This window comes from Bombina bombina, chromosome 1 (genome assembly GCF_027579735.1).
Source record: "Bombina bombina isolate aBomBom1 chromosome 1, aBomBom1.pri, whole genome shotgun sequence".
NCBI classification, from domain to species: Eukaryota; Metazoa; Chordata; class Amphibia; order Anura; family Bombinatoridae; genus Bombina; species Bombina bombina.
In genome coordinates this window covers 488,604,545-488,627,044 of record NC_069499.1, presented here as the reverse complement: position 1 = coordinate 488,627,044, position 22,500 = coordinate 488,604,545, and the positions used below count along the sequence as shown (strand labels likewise).

The 22,500-nt window shown below is 40.8% G+C and overlaps 1 protein-coding gene across 1 annotated transcript in view; it reads right to left on the bottom strand.

Moving 5' to 3' along the window:
* SENP2 (SUMO specific peptidase 2) overlaps window positions 1–22,500 on the bottom strand; it is a 162,079-nt gene that overhangs the window by 13,967 nt on the left and 125,612 nt on the right. Inside the window, exons 13-14 of the mRNA XM_053712852.1 lie at window positions 6,989–7,073; window positions 6,711–6,806 (exon numbers count right to left, since the gene is read on the bottom strand). Of these exons, the coding sequence (XP_053568827.1) occupies window positions 6,711–6,806; window positions 6,989–7,073 (181 nt within the window). The remainder of the gene's footprint in view (window positions 1–6,710; window positions 6,807–6,988; window positions 7,074–22,500) is intronic.

Below are 22,500 nucleotides of genomic sequence, written 5' to 3'. Positions count from 1 at the left end.
GGAGGAGAATATCCCACAAGGATGAATCCGTGGACTCGATACATCTTACAAGAGAAAAGATATTTACGCCATATCTTATGATAAATTTTCCAGGTAACAGGCTTTCGAGCCTGAATCAAGGTATTTATGACGGACTCAGAGAAACCCCGCTTTGATAGAATCAAGCGTTCAATCTCCAAGCAGTCAGTTGCAGAGAAATTAGATTTGGATGCATGAATGGACCTTGAATCAGAAGGTCTTGTCTCAATGGCAGAGACTATGGCGGAAGGGATGATATGTCCACCAGGTCTGCATACCAAGTCCTGCGTGGCCACGCAGGTGCTATCAAAATCACCAACGCTCAATCCTGTTTGATTCTGGCAATCAGACGTGGAAGGAGAGGGAAAGGTGGAAACACATAAGCCAGGTTGAACGGCCAGGGTACTGCTAGAGCATCTATCAGTACAGCCCGAGGATCCCTTGACCTGAGCCGTAACGAGGAAGTTTGGCGTTCTGACGAGACGCCATCAGATACAACTCTGGTATGCCCCATAGCCGCACCAGCTGAGCAAACACCTCCGGATGGAGTTCCCACTCCCCCGGATGAAAAGTCTGACGACTTAGAAAATCTGCCTCCCAGTTCTCTACACCTGGGATATAGATCGCTGACAGATGGCAAGAGTGAGCCTCTGCCCATTGGATTATCCTCGAGACCTCTATCATCGCTAAGGAACTCTTTGTTCCGCCCTGATGATTGATATAAGCCACAGTCGTGATGTTGTCCGACTGAAACCGGATGAATCTGGCCGAAGCCAGCTGAGGCCATGCCTGGAGAGCATTGAATATCGCTCTTAATTCCAGAATATTTATCGGTAGGAGAGCCTCCTCCCGAGTCCACAAACCCAGAGCTTTCAGGGAATTCCAGACTGCACCCCAGAAGACTGGCGTCACTATAACCCATTCTGGCCTGCGGAAACACATTCCCTGGGACAGATGATCCTGTGACAACCACCAAAGAAGAGAGTCTCTGGTCTCTTGATCCAGATTTATCTGAGGAGATAAATCCGCATAATCCCCATTCCACTGATTGAGCATGCATAGTTGCAGTGGTCTGAGATGCAAGCGAGCAAACGGAACCATGTCCATTGCCGCTACCATTAGTCCGATTACCTCCATACACTGAGCCACTGACGGCCGAGGAATGGAATGAAAAGCTCGGCAGGTGGACAAAATCTTTGATTTCCTGACCTCCGGCAGAAATATTTTCATGTCCACCGAGTCTATCAGAGTCCCTAGAAATGAAACCCTTGTGAGGGGGGAAAGAACTCTTTTTTTACGTTCACTTTCCACCCGTGAGACCTTAGAAAGGCCAACACTAAGTCCGTGTGAGACTTGGCTAGTTGGAAGGACGATGCTTGAATAAGAATGTCGTCTAGATAAGGCGCCACTTCTATGCCCCGTGGCCTTAGAACCGCCAGAAGGGACCCTAGCATCTTCGTGAAGATTTGCGGCGCCGTGGCCAACCCGAAAGGAAGAGCCACAAACTGATAATGCTTGTCCAGAAAGGCGAACCTGAGGAACTGGTGCTCTTTGTGGATAGGAATGTGTAGATACGCATCCTTTAAGTCCACGGTGGTCATATATTGACCCTCCTGGATCAATGGTAAGATAGTCCAAATGGTCTCCCCATCTTGAAAGATTGAACTCTTAGGAATTGGTTTAGGATCTTGAGATCCAGAATTGGTCTGAAGGTTCCCTCCTTTTTGGGAACTATAAACAGATTGGAGTAGAACCCCTGCCCCTGTTCTGCTTTTGGAACTGGGCAGATCACTCCCATGGTAAAAAGGTCTTCTACACAGCATAAGAACGCCTCTCTTTTTGTCGGGTTTACAGACAATTGAGACGGATGGAACCTCCCCCTTGGAGGAGAATCCTTGAAATCTAGAAGGTATCCCTGGGTTACAATTTCTACTGCCCAGGAATCCTGAACATCTCTTGACCAGGCCTGAGCAAAGAGAGAGAGTCTGCCCCCTACTAGATCCGGTCCCAGGTCGGGGGCTACCCCTTCATGCTGACTTAGTGGTAGCAGCAGGCTTTTTGGCCTGTTTACCCTTGTTCCAAGCCTGATTAGGTCTCCAGGTTGGCTTGGATTGAGCAAAGTTCCCCTCTTGCTTTGCAGCAGGGGAAGAGGTAGAGGGACCACTCTTGAAGTTTCGAAAGGAGCGAAAATTATTTTGTTTGGTCCTAGTCTTATTTGACTTATCCTGAGGGAGGGTATGACCCTTCCCCTCCAGTAATGTCAGAAATGATCTCTTTCAATGCAGGCCCGAATAGGGTCTTACCTTTGAAAGGGATCGTCAAAAGCTTAGATTTAGATGACACATACCTGACCAGGACTTAAGCCATAACGCTCTACGCGCTAAAATGGCAAAACCTGAATTCTTAGCTGCTAATTCTGCAAGATGAAAAGCGGTGTCTGTAATAAAAGAATTAGCCAACTTAAGAGCCTTAATTCTGTCCAAAATATCATCTAGTGGGGTCTCCACCTGGAGAGCCTCTTCTAGAGCCTCAAACCAAAAGGCAGCTGCAGTGGTTACAGGAACAATGCACGCTATAGGTTGAAGAAAACCTTGATGAACAAAAATTTTCTTTAGGAGACCCTCTAATTTTTTATCCATAGGATCAATGAAAGCACAACTGTCTTCAATAGGTATAGTTGTACGCTTAGCCAGAGTAGAAATAGCCCCCTCCACCTTAGGGACCGTTTGCCACGAGTCCCTTTATGGTGTCAGAAATGGGAAACATTTTCTTAAAAACAGGAGGGGGAGAGAACGGAATACCTGGTTTATCCCACTCCTTAGTAACAATGTCCGAAATCCTCTTAGGGACCGGAAACACATCAGTGTAAACAGGAACCTCTAAATATTTGTCCATTTTACACAATTTCTCTGGAACTATAATAGGGTCACAATCATCCAGAGTAGCTAAAACCTCCCTGAGCAATAAGCGGAGGTGCTCTAGCTTAAATTTAAATGCCGTCATATTTGAATCTGTCTGAGGGAATGTCTTTCCTGAATCAGAAATCTCTCCCTCAGACATCAAATCCCTCATCCCTACTTCAGAACATTGTGAGGGAATATCGGATACGGCTACTAAAGCGTCAGAAGGCTCAGCATTTGTTCTTAACCCAGAGCTACTGCGCTTCCCTTGCAAACCAGGCAGCTTAGATAAAACCTCTGTGAGGGTAGTATTCATAACTGAAGCCATATCTTGCAAGGTGAAAGAATTAGACGCACTAGAAGTACTTGGCGTCGCTTGTGCGGGCGTTACTGGTTGAGACACTTGGGGAGAACTAGATGGCAAAACCTGATTTCCTTCTGTCTGAGAATCATCTAATGCCAAACTTTTATAAGTCAAAATATGCTGTTTGCAATTTATAGACATATCAGTACAAGTGGGACACATTCTAAGAGGGGGTTCCACAATGGCTTCTAAACAAATTGAACAATGAGATTCCTCAGTGTCAGACATGTTTAACAGACTAGTAATAAAGCAAGCAAGCTTGGAAAACACTTTATTTAATGAAAAAAACACAATTTGCAAAAACGGTACTGTGCCTTTGAGAAAAAAAAGGCACACAAACTGCAAAACAGGTTAAAATTGTATCAATTTTTCAGAAATTTTAACAGTGTACCCACTAAGCTTAAGAAGGATCGCACCACAAGTTAATAAGCAATAAACCCCCAAATGAAAAAAACGGATTGAAAAATGTCTAAAACCGGTTAAACACCCCTATAAGCACCTTGCCACAGCTCTGCTGTGGCCCTACCTGCCCTTAGGAACGATAATATGGGGTTAAAGCTTCGAATAGGCCCTCAGAAGATCATCAGTACCTCAGAAGAAGTTGCTTGCTGCTTGTCTGTATAACTAAATGTGCAAATGAGGCGTGAAAATAGGCCCCGCCCACCTCACTCGATGTTACTGGGGCCTACTCAAATCTAACAAACCTAGTTTGAAAACCATGTGGGTTATAACAAACCCAAAATAAACCAAATGACCCCTCAAGCAAACGTCCCATAAACGTTACTCCCAGAACACACAAATGTTTGTACCAATTTTACATAAACTGAGTGCCCAAATTTTTTTAGCCCTTTATGCAAGCTAGTAAAACCTCTTTCATAATAGGATTACGGCTTCCCCTTCCCCTAATGGGGATGTTGTCAGCCTGAGTTAACACAGTCTCTACAGAAAAATGACTGAACATACCTCATTGCTGTATAGCAAGAACCGTCCCTCACAATGAAGTTTTCCTGTACTCCTTAGCTCATGTGGGAACAGCAGTGGACCTTAGTTACAAATGCTAAGATCATCATTCTCCAGGCAGAAATCTTCATTTATGTCCTGCCTGAGAGCAAATAGTACAACACCGGTACCATTTAAAAATAACAAACTCGATTGAAGATGAAATAAAAACTAACAGTTTAACACCTCTTCTCTTTACTCTTCCTGCTTAGAGCCAGCAAAGAGAATGACTGGGGGTGGAGTTAAGGGGGGAGCTATATAGACAGCTCTGCTGTGGTGCTCTATTTGCTACTTCCTGTCAGGAAGGACAATATCCCAAAAGTTAGAATGAATCCGTGGACTCGGTACATCATGTAAAAGAAATGAGGTCTTAGGCAAACACCTATGACTGGTGTAGTTTAACTATGGCAGCAGTTTTTGCTGCCTGTCAGGCCATGTAGGTAAGATATGATACTAACTTGCGTTAACTTGCCCCTATGAAAATGTTACGTGCCTTTATTTTACTGGCATAAAAGTTTAAGAGCAAACATAAGCTTCAAATAATGATGCTATTAATACAAGTGTGTCACCAGTTTACTTCTGAGCAGTACCACTTACATTGTATTAGATCTATTAAACTTCTAAATTTTTATGCAGTATACTCAATTAAAATAAGTTACAGGCTAAAGACAATCCTGTCTCTTTAAATTAGAAGTAATTAAGTATCCAAGTGGGAACAAGAGTAACTATATTACAGCTTATCTTATATTGATGTATACTTCCCACTTAATGTTAGTTAGAACTTGGCTTCCAGACGAAACCATAGCAACCTGCTTCAGATTGAAGAAATACGATTTCTGTGCCCTGACAAAAACAATTAGGAGATTCAAATTTACTGTTGGACTTCTAGTTCTGAGCTTCTTTACTTTCCATCACATTAGAGATAATGGAATCTAATCTAGAACTAAATATCTTTCCCTGAAAAGAAAGATAAAAGCCTGGATTAGAAACCATATCAGCAGACCAAGACTTAATCACATAACGCCTTTAGAAAAGTACTGACAAAAACGATTTTTGTTGTTAAAGGCAGTTTTTCAACCAGTGTGCCGTGGCACACTAGTGTGCCGTGAGAGATCCTCAGGTGTGCCACGGCAGACTGACAACAGTGTGACATTTTTTAAACTTTGCTTGTTTTTTACTCAAAAAAAGGTTAAAAATCACTGGTTAAAGGGACACTAAACAAATAGTTTCTTTCATGGATTCAGATAGAGCATGCAATTTTAAGCAACTAATTTACTTCTATTTTCATTTTTTTTGTTCTCTTGCTATCTTTATTTCTAATTAAAGGGACATTATACACTCATTTTTTCTTTGCATAAATGTATAATTTTGCTTATTTTTAAATAACATTGCTCTGATTTTCAGACTCCTAACCAAGCCCCAAAGTTTTATGTGAATACTGTCAGCTACCTTCTCCAGCTTGCTCCTGTTTGTGTAAAGGGTCTTTTCATATGCAAAAGAAGGGGGAGGGGGGGGGGGTGTCTTATTTGCCACTTGCAGTGGGCTTTCCAGCTACCTTTTCAACAGAGCCAAACTGACAGCTTATAAGTAAGTTTTTAAACAGTTTTATACTGGATTTTGATATCAGTATCTGTGCATCTTATTCTTTATAGTAGTGTCTATTACATGCAGTTATATGAAAATGAGTGTATACTGTCCCTTTAAGTACTTATCAATAGGCACTCTACTACTGCTGGAAACTATCAGGAAGCCAAAACCAGTGCTAAAACATAACTGCAGAGGATCTGAAATAGGAGTATATTGACAAACCAACAGAAGGAGGCAAAGGACAAGTCTAAGACATCCATGGAAACGCTTGTGACTAAATCCAAAAAAGGTGAAATGCCACTACCTATACTCCTGATACATCCCTCTACAATCGCTGTACTCTGAAAATGGGCCTCAGCTCGGTCTGAGAAACCCTCTCACTGAAGATTCAAATGCACATCTTCATTCTTCATCCTCCTCCAGCAGAGGCAAACACAAGACTGAGGTGCCAGTGAGGTAGCAGGGGTTTGAGAATGCTGTCTCCTAGTGGCAGGGAACAGCAATTCCCAGGAGTAATGGATCATGATAGTGTAATAAAAATTGGTATTAAAGAATAAAATTAAAATGCAGAAAAATACAATATTTTCTTTTTTTTTCTAAACAAAATATTAGGACCCTCGCCCCCCCAAAAAAAACACCAACAAAACAAACAAAAACACACTAATAAAGTGAAGAAGTAAAATACTGCCTTCAAAGTCACATGATCCTGATTAGTGTCCCATGCATCAGAGCCAATTCATGTTATTTCAAATCAGAAGCAGAGTCATCATTTTAGGGTATGAAACACAATGCCTGTCTATAGCAGGTAGTTACTAAAGCGCCATATTATCCACTAACAATACCTGTGTGAAAGTGATTGGCTTATCTCTTGAAATGTAATCTGCATATTTGCAAACAAATACTCCACAGTCACTGCCATTCATTTGTTGAGGGATTTCCTGGAAAGAAAAATAAATAATGTAATGGATAAGGGAGAGTGATACCATTGGATTAGCAGTTATAATGGGTCTTGGTGGCCTTATAAAATACGTGGGATGGCGTGTGTGCGACTAAAAAACAACAACAAAAAAACAACATTCTAGGCAATTTCTAAATTGAGTTAAAAACCAAACATACATACATGAGGTTTCATGCTGTGGAGTTTCCATTTGGCAACATTAAGACTTAGATTTCTTTTGACTTTACTCTCTTCCTGCAGATATTTGCTGGAAAAAAAAAGGGAGAACATAGGATATTCTGCAAGATACTTCATAATAGGCAATGTATTTCTATAGCCATTGAAGCTGCAATTGCTTTATCAAAAGGTTTTTATAATGAAGAGAAAAAAATACCAATATTGGTATTTTTTCACGATTCTATTGTGGGAATTAGGTATATTAATTATAGTGTTATATGCATATAAAAGCTTTGTAGAGTAGGATATTTAAAGGGACAGTCAACACCAGAATTTTTATTGTTTTAAAAGATAGATAATCCCTTTATTACCAATTCCCTAGTTTTGCATAACCAACACATTTATATGAATACACTTTTTACCTCTGATTATGTTGTATCTAAGCCTCTGCAAACTGCCCGCCTATTTCAGTTCTTTTGACAGCCATGCATTTTAGGCAATCAGCGCTGACTCCCTTGAACTTTACGTGCATGAGCACAGTGTTATCTATATAACATACATGAACCAACACCCTCTAGTGGTGAAAAACTGTCAAAATGCCCTGAAAGAAGAGGCAGCCTTCAAGGGCTTAGACATTAGTATATGAACCTCCTAGGTTTAACTTTTAACTAAGAATACCAAGAAAACAAAGCAAAATTGGTTATAAAAGTAAATTGGAAAATTGTTTAAAATAACATACCCTATCTGAATAATGAAAGTTTATTTTGGACTAGACTGTCCCTTTAAAATGGATAGAAATAATTTGTGATAGACCTGAAATGGATATTTAATTAAATGTATTTTGCGACTAACTGGAAAAAAAAAGAAAAGTTTCCAATCTACTAATATCAAAATTCTTAGTTCCCATGGTATTTTGTTGGAGATACCTAGGAAGGTGTATGGAAATAGTGCTGCCATTTAGAGTTCTTGCTTAAAGGGACAGTCTGCACCAAAATAGACTTACAGTACTGGAATCCTTGCAGTCAAAAAAAAAAAGTTTAAAATAGTCTGACATTTTAAAATGGCTGCCAGACTCCTGCTTCCAGTGACATCATCATGCCCCCTAAGGCGTGGTGGTTGTTCATGAGCACTTACTCCCATGCTTGCTTTGCGCATGCTGTAGGACCATTGCTTTACATGTATGCTGTAGGATCAATAATTTGCGGCCACAATAATGGTCCACAAAAAGGCACTTAAAACGTTGATGTTTTACAAATCCAACTATGAACTCAGTTTGTACTGGTTACTTGGTCCGCTGCTAAAATGAGACCCTTTGCTGAGTTCTGGACAAGTGACTAGACACACTCAGCCTGCGCCAATTGCCGTGAACTCAAATAGTTGGTCGTGTATGAGACTGCTGATTCACTAGCGCTACCCCTTGAAGTAACTGAAAAGAGGAATCTGGGGGCCATTTTAAAAACGTCAAAATATGTTTGTTTGTTTTTTTCTTTCTATGAAGTAAAAGAAAAGTTTAAAGATCCTTGGGATAATGTAGAACAGAGTAATCAGTGGGCAAGGAATCCAATAATGTAAGTATTTTTGGTGTAGTCCATGCTTTTATGGAATAAGACTATGAAAAAGGCATGCATCCGATTCTTTATAATTGTACATAACTTGTGACATACAAATACAACTTTCTTTTATAAACACGATACACACTTTTACTTTGGAAATACACTTCCAGTCTGTGAAAATAAGAGGTTAAATCCCAAATCTACCCATTTGCTTTCAATTAAATGTGAAAAATGGCTAGCAACCTAAGCACAACAGCATCTCAGGCAATTGTTAATTTATCATGTACAACATGGCTTAACATTGGATTTTTTTTTAATATAATTTAATCAGTTTTTCTATTAGCAATTACCCGAACCAGCTACAGACCTTTCATCTCTTTGATTAGCTATTCATACTGATTAACTGTAAATGAGCCCCGTGCATTGCTCTAAAAAAATAAATAAATAATCAAATATATAGTATTTAGTACAGAATCTGAGCTCCAGAGCAAAATAATATAACAGAAAGGTGCCACATGTACGAATCAATAGCACCAAATGTATCATGCAGTGAGGAGACACAGGGTACTCACATGTAACAGAGGCACTAACACTGGAACTTTAACGGAGTGGTAAGAGGGGTCTAACAACCCTCACGGTAGCGTAGGCTAGGAGATAAACACTACGTTTTTAAAAACATAGCAAATGGATTTATTTAAAAGAGTATAAAAACCAGTGTTAAAAAACAACTCGAGCTAATTACAGTGTAATCTCTAGCATTGGATATGAGAAACTATGAAACGGTTCTAAAGAGAAACTATGCAACGAGATTACACTGTAACTAGCATGAGGTTTTTTTTTTAACTATGGTTTTTAATACTCTTAAATCCATTTGCTATGTTTTTAAAAACTCAGTGCTTATCTCCTAGCCTACGCTACCGAGAGGGTTGATAGCCCTACTTTACCTCTCCCTTCAAATTCCAGTGTTCCTGTGATTCTGGTTCCAGAAAAGCTGGAGTGCAGCCAGCTGGACTGCTGTACAAAATCCAGCCTGCTCATATTGGTACGATTGAGTGCCTCTGTTACATGTGAGTACCCTGTGTCACCTCACAGTGCATGATACATTTGGTGCTATTGATTCGCACATGTGGTGCCTCTTTCTGTTCTATTCTTTTGCTGTAGAGTCTCCACACAGACCTTGGTGAAGTTAGAGTGCTGCCTTCCTCCAACAAGTTAAAGATCCTGCGTCCCTGCACTAAGGACTATCTATCAACACCTGTTTGGGAGCTATAAGTATATAGCCGATAAGACTGACTCCTTTTTATTTGATGTTATTCGTGTATAGCCTTTTACAGCTATCTCATTGCTGATAACTTAAAAAGGGACATGAAAACCAAAATTTTTCTCATGATTCAGATAGAGAATACAATTTTAAACAATTTTCTAATTTACTTCTATTATCAAATCTGTTTCATTCTCTTGGTATCATTTGTTGAATGAGCAGCAATACACTAATGGTTTCTAACTGAACACATTGGTGAGCCAATCACAATCAATATATATATATATATATATATATATATATATATATATATATATATATATATATATATATATATATATATATATATATATATATATATATATATATATATATATATATATATATTCCCAAATAAGCAAGCACTCACTGGCGTTTTTAGAATATGCAAAAGTTTTACTTGCAAATGGTACAAATTAGTACATAAGTTAACGTTTTCGGGCCGTAGCCCGTCCTCAGACTTACAAAATTAAACAACTTACCACCACTTATAAGTGCCACCATGATCCCCCTCAGTGAGAAACGCTCTGCCACATCCGGACAACCAATCCGCCCCAGTACGCCACTGCGCATGCACGCACAGGACAACCGGTCCCCATCTGGGCCAACGTTAAAAAATAGCAAAAGTTAAAAACACGTATAGGGCTGCATAGTACATAGAGCATAAGGATATGTTAATAGCACAGGCATAGGAGGTACATCGTCTCATGTTGTATATAATTCAAGCCACAAACACAATAAATGCCTTAACAGTGTAGACAAATATTGAGCGCACTAACTGCAGCATGTTTTAGGGCATGTCAAATTGAATATAAAACGTAATGCAATAGATATACTCCTATAAGTGTATAAACAAAGGGGTAATAAGGATCCAAAGCAGTGCAAGCAAAACTACTATTTACATTCTAATCAGTTAATAGTATATATCAAATTGTCACAAGATTAGAGTAGGTTAAATGGTCTCCAGATAGAACGAATTATGTGTCACCTACAACTATGCAATGGAGTATCATATTGCACAAACCAGTATTGGATATAGCATAGAATATGAAGGGGCACACTAACTGACCAAATTGAGTACTCTCCATAACCAACTGAACCATAAACTAGCATGCTACCTACAACTATATAAGTGGCATCAAGATAGTCACATCTAAATTAAGTACATTTTTAGCTTAATTTATAGAAACCAGCTTAATTTAGAGAGGACAGCTTAATTTAGAGAGGACAGCTTAATTTAGAGAGGACAGCTTAATTTATGGAAAACAGCTTAATTTATAGAAAACAATGTAGGTCGAAATTAGTGTTCAGACCTCTGGGTATAAGTGTCTCCAGCGTGAAAATCCACTTGGATTCTCTCTGGAGAAGAATTTTACCCCTGTTACCTCCCCTCATGGTGCTGGCACATGATCAATAATCATGTATCTCAAAGAATTTAAACGGTACATAGATGACCTACTGTTAATTTGGAGTGGCACAAGAGAAGAGTTGGATGAGTGGTTACTATCTCTAAACCTACAGAATCCTAACTTGAAGTTTAAGATGAACTGTGACCAAACCAGCATTGACTTTTTAGATCTGAGGATCATGAAGGATGGTACCAGGCTTACTACTACTTTATTCCACAAAAGTACTGACAGAAATTCCTTGCTGGATGCTACCAGCTGTCATCATCCAAATCTCAAGAAAGCTTTGCCTAGATCTCAGTTTCAAAGGGTCGTTAGGAACAACAGCGATGCTATCAGAAAGACCGAACAACTTGATAAGATGTACAATAAATTTAGAGCAAGAGGATATAAAGATAAAATTCTGTGTGGTCCTCTCAAGGATGCTCTCCTTATGACACAGGAACAAGCACTGGCAAAAAAAGTTTGTGATTCTTCCAAACAGAGACTGATTTTCCCAACAGTCTATACACCAGACAAGATGGAAGTACCAAAAATACTCAAACAGAATTGGGACACTGTTAGATCTGATACGGCCTTGCCATTTAGAGACTTTGAGCATCCCATGGTTGGATATAGGAGGGGTAGATCCTTACGTGACCTACTTTTACGTACGGACAACAAACCAAGTTACACCAACAGAACATGGCTAGGTAGCAACAGGAATGGCTGCTACCAGTGTAGTGGATGTGTGACCTGTAGTGGATTGTCCCAAGGAAAAAATGTTGTGCACCCTTGGAGGAATAAGCGTTTCGACATCCACTACAGGGTCACATGTACCACTACACATGTGGTATACATGATTCATTGCCCGTGTGGGCTATTCTATGTAGGGAAGACCCAGGATGACCTCCGTACTCGTATGGCCAATCATAGGTCGGCCATACGGTTAGCTCTCAACACTGGTAGCTCTGAACAGCCAGTGGCACGGCATTTCTTACTTCATAAACATGGTGCCTCTGATTTGAGATACATGATTATTGATCACGTGCCAGCACCAGTGAGGGGAGGTAAAAGGGGTAAAATTCTTCTCAAGAGAGAATCCAAGTGGATTTTCACGCTGGAGACACTTATACCCAGAGGTCTGAACACTAATTTCGACCTACATTGTTTTCCATAAATTAAGCTAAAAATTTACTTAATTTAGATCTGTGACTATCTTGATGCCACTTATATAGTTGTAGGTAGCATGCTAGTTTATGGTTCAGTTGGTTATGGAGAGTACTCAATTTGGTCAGTTAGTGTGCCCCTTCATATTCTATGCTATATCCAATACTGGTTTGTGCAATATGATACTCCATTGCATAGTTGTAGGTGACACATAATTCGTTCTATCTGGAGACCATTTAACCTGCTCTATCTTGTGACAATTTGATATATACTATTAACTGATTAGAATGTAAATAGTAGTTTTGCTTGCACTGCTTTGGATCCTTATTACCCCTTTGTTTATACACTTATAGGAGTATATCTATTGCATTACGTTTTATATTCAATTTGACATGCCCTAAAACATGCTGCAGTTAGTGCGCTCAATATTTATGTGTACACTGTTAAGGCATTTATTGTGTTTGTGGCTTGAATTATATACAACATGAGACGATGTACCTCCTATGCCTGTGCTATTAACATATCCTTATGCTCTATGTACTATGCAGCCCTATACGTGTTTTTTAACTTTTGCTATTTTTTTTTACGTTGGCCCAGATGGGGACCGGTTGTCCTGTGCGCGCATGCGCAGTGGCGTACTGGGGCGGATCGGTTGTCCAGATGTGGCAGAGCGTTTCTCACTGAGGGGGATCATGGTGGCACTTATAAGTGGTGATAAGTTGTTTAATTTTGTAAGTCTGAGGACGGGCTACGGCCCGAAAACGTTAACTTATGTACTAATTTGTTCCATTTGCAAGTAAAACTTTTGCATATTCTAAAAACGCCAGTGAGTGCTTGCTTATTTGGGACTCTATACTATTTTTGTTTGCAACTGCACCCTGGCTTATTGTGCGAGTGCTGGGTTCCTGGACTGTATGTGTGTGTATATATGTGTGTGTATATATATATATATATATATATATATATATATATATATATATATATATATATATATATATATATATATATATATATATATATATATATTAATCAACAGCTAGAACCTAGGTTCTCTGCTGTCCCTGAGCTTGCCTAGATAAACCTTTCAGCAAAGAGAAGGAAGCAAATTAAATAATAGAAGTAAATTGGAAAGTGGTTTAAAATTGTATTCTATCTGAATCATGAAAGAACATTTTTGGGTTTCATATCCCTTTAATTACTGTGGCATAATTTGCATTATTGCATTTTTGTTTCTACTTTGCCTATTTTATCTCTTATACCAGTTATTACAGTATTTCATATATAGCGCCTCCTATTGGATATATATTAGTATAATACATCCCCTTTTTCTTTTATTTGAGCTCCAGATAAGCACAATTTTACAGAATAGACAACGTAATGAAATAAAATGTTTCATCATTTCATTTATGGGGGAATTTAATTTTGAGTGTAATGTCCCTTTAAATCAATATAAGCTTAGTATGAAACACCCCCTGTTAAAGGCAGAGGGCAGAAAAGCTGCTTCTATGAGAACTTTGATTAACACACCTTGCCTTGTATCATACAAAATTAAGCCAATGAATATTGATTTTGTGGTTTTAAAAAAAAAAAAAAAAAAAAAAAAAAGTGTTGTATGTTACATGACAACGACTGTTTTTTTAAAAGAACACATGCTAAAACCTGTTACTATGAAAATTGTAATAAAAAAAAAATCACAATTGTGGTTTTGTATACTATATCCCTTTAAGTACAGAATTTATGTTCTATACATCACTTTGCTGCAGTGCTAAAGCTGGTATGTCTGTAGTCGGCAGCAGAACGCACAAATGACTTTCCCATTATTATTTAGCTATTATTATTCATATTATTATTATGCAGGTGGGCGAAGCAAGAGGGTACCCAGAGCTATGAGTGTAGTTCTTGCACTGGCAGGGATGTTACTTACAGAGCAGCGACAGCTGCTACCTTCCTGCTTCTGCTAGTAGCAGTGTTCTGAGATCAAGTTCTTGAGATTTACAGGTGCTCCAGGTAGCAGGACAAAAAGAGAAGGGGCATCAATTCAGAGCAAGGCTAACACAGCAGTGACTTGCTATTTCCCTTCTATTTAAGCCTGCTCTGATCTCCACTAATCCCTCTTAGGGATTGTGTCATCTGCCTGTCCTGCTCACTAAACGAGCACACCTCACTGAAGGAAAATATCTGGTATAAAGCAAGATTACATTACATAGGATTTGTCAAAGAAAAACGTATTGTGGAAAATGCATCTGGGGATTCTTGTTTAAACACAGATGTTTACCCTTTCAATCTACAAAATCAGATACTGCTGGAATTAAAATGATCTCTCAAACATTTTAAGCCCCCAAACTTCTATTTTATCTCATGTAGTTGTGTGCGTTTGTGGATGTCTATTCTAGGTTTGTGTGTGTGTGGTGTTTGAGTCCCTGTGAATATCTGAGTTTCTGTATAGCTGTGCATGCGATTGTGGATGCCTGTGAATGTTTATATATGTGGAGGTATGTGGGAGTCTATAAGGTGTGCACATGTAAATTTTTATAGCTACTTATTTGCATCTTTGGGTGCATGTGGTGCCTGTATATACAGTATGTGCAAATGTGGGTGTCTGTCACAGGGAATACATCAGGGGCGTATTTTGGCCTAGGCAAACAAGGCACTTGGCCAGGACAGCAGATTGGAGGGGGGGGGGGGGGCTATATTTGTAAGAAGCTTATAGTTATTTTAGAAGTATTATACAGGTATATAATGGAGGATTTTGCCAAATAAGCTTACGCTCTAGGGGGGTATAATAAGAGAGTGCCCAAGGAGCTTACAGTTTAGAGGTAACTCTGCATCATTTATTTAGATAGCTATTCCCTTTAGTTCTGTAGGCTTCAAGGACTGTTTGGGGAAGTATCGTTTCAAGAAATGTGTTTTTTTAATAAAAATATTTCTCTGTATAGTGTTGTATGATGCAAATGAGAATAAAACATGTTTGGCATGTTAAGCCATGTTGTATGTTACATGATAAATGTTAAAATAACAGAATTTATGCTTACCTGATAAATTACTTTCTCCAACGGTGTGTCCGGTCCACGGCGTCATCCATTACTTGTGGGAAAAGTTCTCCCCCACAGGGAAAGGCAAGGAGAGCACACAGCAAGAGCTGTCCATATAGCTCCCCCTCTGGCTCCGCCCCCCAGTCATTCGACCGACGGTTAGGAGAAAAAGGAGAAACTATAGGGTGCCGTGGTGACTGTAGTATATAAAGAAATTTTTTTCAACCTGATTAAAAAAAAATAAAAAAAAAAACCAGGGCGGGCCGTGGACCGGACACACCGTTGGAGAAAGTAATTTATCAGGTAAGCATAAATTCTGTTTTCTCCAACATTGGTGTGTCCGGTCCACGGCGTCATCCATTACTTGTGGGAACCAATACCAAAGCTTTAGGACACGGATGAAGGGAGGGAGCAAATCGGGTTACCTAAACGGAAGGCACCACGGCTTGCAAAACCTTTCTCCCAAAAATAGCCTCCGAAGAAGCGAAAGTATCAAATTTGTAGAATTTGGCAAAAGTGTGCAGAGAAGACCAAGTCGCTGCCTTACATATCTGGTCAACAGAAGCCTCGTTCTTGTAGGCCCATGTGGAAGCCACAGCCCTAGTAGAGTGAGCTGTGATACGGTCAGGAGGCTGCCGTCCGGCAGTCTCATAAGCCAAGCGGATAATGCTTTTCAGCCAGAAAGAGAGAGAGGTAGCAGTAGCTTTTTGACCTCTCCTCTTACCAGAGTAAACGACAAACAAGGATGAGGTTTGTCTAAAATCTTTTGTTGCTTCTTAATAGAACTTTAAAGCACGAACATCTAAATTGTGTAATAAACGTTCCTTCTTTGAAACTGGATTCGGGCACAAAGAAGGAACAACTATTTCCTGGTTGATGTTCTTGTTGGAAACAACTTTTGGAAGAAAACCAGGCTTAGTACGCAAAACAACCTTATCTGAATGGAACACCAGATAGGGTGGATCACACTGCAAAGCAGATAATTCAGAAAATCTTCTAGCAGAAGAAATAGCAACCAAAAACAGAACTTTCCAAGATAGTAACTTAATATCTATGGAATGTAAAGGTTCAAACGGAACCCCTTGAAGAACTGAAAGAACTAAATTTAGACTCCAAGGAGGAGTCATGGGTCTGTAAACAGGCTTGATTCTAACCAAAGCCTGAACAAAAGCTTGTACATCTGGCAAAGCTGCCAGTCGTTTGTGCAACAAGACGGATAATGCAGAAATCTGTCCTTTTAGAGAACTAGCTGACAATCCTTTATCCAAACCTTCTTGGAGAAAGGAGAGAACCTTTGGAATTTTAATCTTACTCCAGGAGAATCCTTTGGATTCACACCAACAGATATATTTTTTCCATATTTTATGGTAAATCTTTCTAGTCACAGGTTTTCTGGCTTGGACCAGAGTATCAATCACAGAATTTGAAAACCCACGCTTGGATAAAATCAAGCGTTCAATTTCCAAGCAGTCAGCTGCAGAGAAACTAGATTGGGATGTTCGAATGGACCTTGTACTAGAAGGTCCTGTCTCAAAGGTAGCTTCCATGGTGGAGCCGATGACATATTCACCAGGTCTGCATACCAAGTCCTGCGTGGCCACGCAGGAGCTATCAGAATCACCGAGGCCTGCTCCTGTTTGATCCTGGCTATGAGCCTGGGGAGGAGAGGAAACGGTGGAAACACATATGCTAGGTTGAACGACCAAGACGCCACTAATGCATCCACTAGAGTCGCCTTGGGATCCCTGGATCTGGACCCGTAGCAAGGAATCTTGAAGTTCTGACGGGACGCCATTAGATCCATGTCTGGAATGCCCCATAATTGGGTTAACTGAGCAAAGACCTCCGGATGGAGTTCGCACTCCCCCGGATGGAAAGTGACGACTCAAATAGTCTGCCTCCCAGTTGTCTACTCCTGGGATGTGAATAGCAGATAGATGGCAGGAGTGATTCTCTGCCCATTGGATTATCTTGGTTACTTCCTTCATCGCTAGGGAACTCTTTGTTCCCCCCTGATGATTGATGTACGCAACAGTCGTTATGTTGTCCGACTGAAATCATATGAACCTGGCTTCCGCTAGCTGAGGCCAAGCCAGGAGCGCATTTAATATAGCTCTTAGTTCCAAAATGTTTATCTGGAGAAGCGACTCTTCCCGCGACCATAGGCCCTGAGCTTTCAGAGAGTCCCAGACCGCGCCCCACCCCAAGAGGCTGGCGTCGGTCGTGACGATGACCCACTCCGGTCTGCGGAAACTCATTCCCTGAGACAGGTGATCCTGGGTCAACCACCAGAGAAGTGAGTCCCTGGTTACCTGGTCTACTTGAATTTGGGGAGACAAGTCTGTATAGTCCCCATTCCACTGATTGAGCATGCACAGCTGTAATGGTCTTAGATGAATTCGAGCAAAAGGAACCACATCCATTGCTGCGACCATTAGTCCTATTACTTCCATGCATTGAGCTATGGAGGGTTGAGGAATAGAGTGAAGAACTCGACAAGCTTTTAGAAGCTTTGTCTTTCTGACGTCTGTGAGAAAGATCTTCATTTCCACAGAATCTATTATTGTTCCCAGAAAAGGAACCCTTGTAGACGGTGACAGTGAACTTTTTTCTATGTTCACTTTCCACCCGTGAGATCTGAGAAAGTCAACACAATGACTGTATGAGCCCTTGCTTTGGAAAGAGACGACGCTTGGATTAGGATGTCGTCTAGATAAGGTGCTACAGCGATGCCCCTCGGTCTTAGGACCGCTAGAAGGGACCCTAGCACCTTTGTGAAAATTCTCGGAGCGGTGGCTAAACCGAATGGAAGAGCCACAAACTGGTAATGTTTGTCCAGAAAGGCGAACCTCAGAAACTGATGATGAGATTTGTGGATTGGGATATGCAGATACGCATCCTTTAGATCCACGGTAGTCAAAAATTGACCCTGCTGGATTGTTGGTAACATTGTCCGAATGGTTTCCATCTTGAAGGATGGAACTCTGAGGAACTTGTTTAATATCTTTAAATCCAGAATTGGCCTGAAAGTTCCCTCTTTTTTGGGAACCACAAACAGGTTTGAGTAAAACCCTAGACCTTGCTCCCCGGAGGGGACTGGGTTTATGACTCCCATCTTTGATAGGTCTCTTACACAATGTCAGAATGCCCGTTTCTTTATCTGGTCTGAAGATAAGCGAGACAGGTGGAACCTTCCCTTTGGAGGAAGTCCCTTGAATTCTAACAGGTATCCCTTGGAAACTCTCTCTAGTGCCCAGGGATCCAGAACATCTCTTGCCCAAGCCTGAGCGAAGAGAGTTAGTCTGCCCCCTACCAGATCCGGTCCCAGATCGGGGGCTACCCCTTCATGCTGTCTTGGTAGCAGCAGCAGGTTTCTTGGTCTGTTTACCCTTGTTCCAGCCTTGCATGGGCTTCCAAGCGGGTTTGGGCTGGGCCGCGTTACCTTCTTGTCTAGCGGCAGTGGAGTTATTAGCCGGTCCGTTCCTGAAATTGCGAAAGGAACGAAAATTAGACTTGTTCTTAGCCTTAAAAGGCCTATCCTGTGGGAGGGCATGGCCCTTACCCCCCAGTGATGTCTGAAATAATTTCCTTCAATTCCGGCCCAAAAAGGGTCTTACCCTTGAAAGGAATATTCAGTAACTTAGTCTTGGACGACACATCCGCCGACCAGGATTTTAGCCAAAGCGCCCTCCGCGCTACTATAGCAAAACCTGAGTTTTTCGCCGCCAATTTCGTTATTTGAAAGGCGGCATCCAATATAAAGGAATTAGCTAACTTTAATGCGTGAATTCTGTCCATGACTTCTTCATAGGAAGTCTCTTTCTGGAGCGACCTTTCTAGTTCTTCGAACCAAAAGGACGCTGCTGAAGTGACAGTAATAACACACGTAGCTGGTTGAAGGATGAACCCTTGCTGAACAAAAATCTTTTTAAGCAATCCTTCCAATTTTTTATCCATAGGATCTTTGAAAGCGCAGCTGTCCTCTATAGGAATAGTTGTGCGCTTCGCTAGTGTTGAAACAGCTCCCTCAACCTTCGGGACCGTTTGCCATGCGTCCCTTCTAGGGTCTACTATGGGAAACATTTTCTTAAATATAGGAGGTGGGGCAAAGGGTACACCTGGCTTCTCCCACTATGTTCGCTACCCTCTTAGGTATTGGAAAAGCGTAGTCGTGCACTGGGACCTCTAAAAATGTGTCCAATTTGCACAACTTCTCTGGCACTACCATGGAATCACAGTCATCCAGAGTAGCTAATACCTCCTTAAGCAAAGCGCGGAGATGTTCTAGCTTAAACTTAAATGCCACTAGATCAGGTTCTGCCTGTTGAGAAATTTTTCCTGAGTCTGAAATTTCACCCTCAGACAGCCCTTCCCTCACAGCCAATTCAGATTGATGTGAGGGTAAAATAGATAAGGCATCGTCAGCGTCTGATTGTTCATCCTTTTTCTGTATTTAAAACTGAACAATCACGCTTTCTCTGAAAAGCTGGCAGTTTGGATAAAAGATTTGCTATAGAATTATCCACTACTGCTGATAATTGTTGCATAGAAATAAGCACTGGCGCGCTAGGTGTCGCCTGCGCGGGCAAAGCTGGTGTAGACACAGAAGGAGAGGATGTAGAGCTATCCCCACTACCTTCATTAGATAAATCATCTTGGGCAACATTATGAAAAATAACAGAGCTGTCCTGATTTTGTTTGGACGCTATGGCGCAATTATCACAAACACTCGAAGGGGGAACCACATTTGTCTCTATACACACAGAACATAGGTTATCTGATGGAACAGACATGTTAAACAGATTTAGGCAGGCAAACAATGCAATAAAAACGATTTTAAACAAAAACGTTACTGTCTCTTTAAATAATAAAATGACACATTTATTTCTGAATGTTCAAAAAACTATGAAGGCAATATCCGATTTTTCTGAAATTTGGACCCCAGTGTCTTAATGCTTAGAAAGTATTGCACAGCAAATATGGAGACTCTAGCTCTTAAAACAAGCAAACCGGAGCTAATTGTTGGATTTAACCGTTTTTATACACCACAATCCCAGCTACAGCCTTGCTGCAGCTTTTTACCTTCCTTAGGGGTCACCATTCACAGAAAAAAACCTTTTGGAGTCACTTTCTGAACCACAGGACCCTCTCACATGAATCTGCATGCACTGCCTTGAAATTCAACTGCGCAGCTGAAGTGCCAAAAACATAATTTATGCTTACCTGATAAATTTATTTCTCTTGTAGTGTAGTCAGTCCACGGGTCATCCATTACTTGTGGAATATATCTCTTCCTAACAGGAAGCTGCAAGAGGATCACCCAAGCAGAGCTGCTATATAGCTCCTCCCCTCACATGTCATATTCAGTCATTCGACCAAAACCAGACGAGAAAGGAGAAACCATAGGGTGCAGTGGTGACTGGAGTTTAATTAAAATTTAGATCTGCCTTAAAGACAGGGCGGGCCGTGGACTGACTACACTACAAGAGAAATAAATTTATCAGGTAAGCATAAATTATGTTTTCTCTTGTTAAGTGTAGTCAGTCCACGGGTCATCCATTACTTGTGGAATACCAATACCAAAGCTAAAGTACAGGGATGAAGGGAGGGACAAGGCAGGAACATTAAACAGAAGGAACCACTGCCTGTACCTTTCTCCCAAAAATAGCCTCCGAAGAAGCAAAAGTGTCAAATTTGTAAAATTTGAAAAAGTGTGAAGCGAAGACCAAGTCGCAGCCTTGCAAATCTGTTCAACAGAGGCCTCATTTTTAAAGGCCCAGGTGGAAGCCACAGCTCTAGTAGAATGAGCTGTAACCCTTTCAGGAGGCTGCTGTCCAGCAGTCTCATAGGCTAAGCGTATTATGCTACGAAGCCAAAAAGAGAGAGAGGTAGCCGAAGCCTTTTGACCTCTTCTCTGTCCAGAGTAAACGACAAACAGGGAAGAAGTTTGACGAAAATCTTTTGTTGCCTGCAAATATAACTTTAGGGCACGGACTACGTACAGATTATGCAAAAGTCGTTCCTTCTTTGAAGAAGGGTTAGGACACAGTGATGGAACAACAATCTCTTGATTGATATTCCTGTTAGAAACTACCTTAGGCAAGAACCCAGGTTTAGTACGCAGAACTACCTTGTCTGAATGAAAAATCAGATAAGGAGAATCACAATGTAAGGCAGATAACTCAGACTCTTCGAGCCGAGGAAATAGCCATCAAAAACAGAACCTTCCAGGATAACAGCTTGATATCAATGGAATGAAGGGGTTCAAATGGAACGCCTTGAAGAACGTTAAGAACTAAGTTTAAGCTCCACGGCGGAGCAACGGTCTTAAACACAGGCTTAATCCTAGCTAAAGCCTGACAAAAAGCCTGAACGTCTGGAACTTCAGCCAGACGTTTGTGTAGAAAAAACATAATTTATGCTTACCTGATAAATTCCTTTCTCCTGTAGTGTGATCAGTCCACGGGTCATCATTACTTCTGGGATATTACTCCTCCCCAACAGGAAGTGCAAGAGGATTCACCCAGCAGAGCTGCCATATAGCTCCTCCCCTCTACGTCACTCCCAGTCATTCGACCAAGGACCAACAAGAAAGGAGAAGCCAAAGGGTGTAGTGGTGACTGGAGTATAATTTAAAAAATATTTACCTGCCTTAAAAAACAGGGCAGGCCGTGGACTGATCACACTACAGGAGAAAGGAATTTATCAGGTAAGCATAAATTATGTTTTCTCCTGTTAAGTGTGATCAGTCCACGGGTCATCATTACTTCTGGGATACCAATACCAAAGCAAAAGTACACGGATGACGGGAGGGATAGGCAGGCTCTTTATACAGAAGGAACCACTGCCTGAAGGACCTTTCTCCCAAAAATAGCCTCCGAGGAAGCAAAAGTGTCAAATTTGTAAAATTTGGAAAAAGTATGAAGCGAAGACCAAGTTGCAGCCTTGCAAATCTGTTCAACAGAGGCCTCATTCTTAAAGGCCCAAGTGGAAGCCACAGCTCTAGTGGAATGAGCTGTAATTCTTTCAGGAGGCTGCTGTCCAGCAGTCTCATAAGCTAAACGAATTATGCTACGCT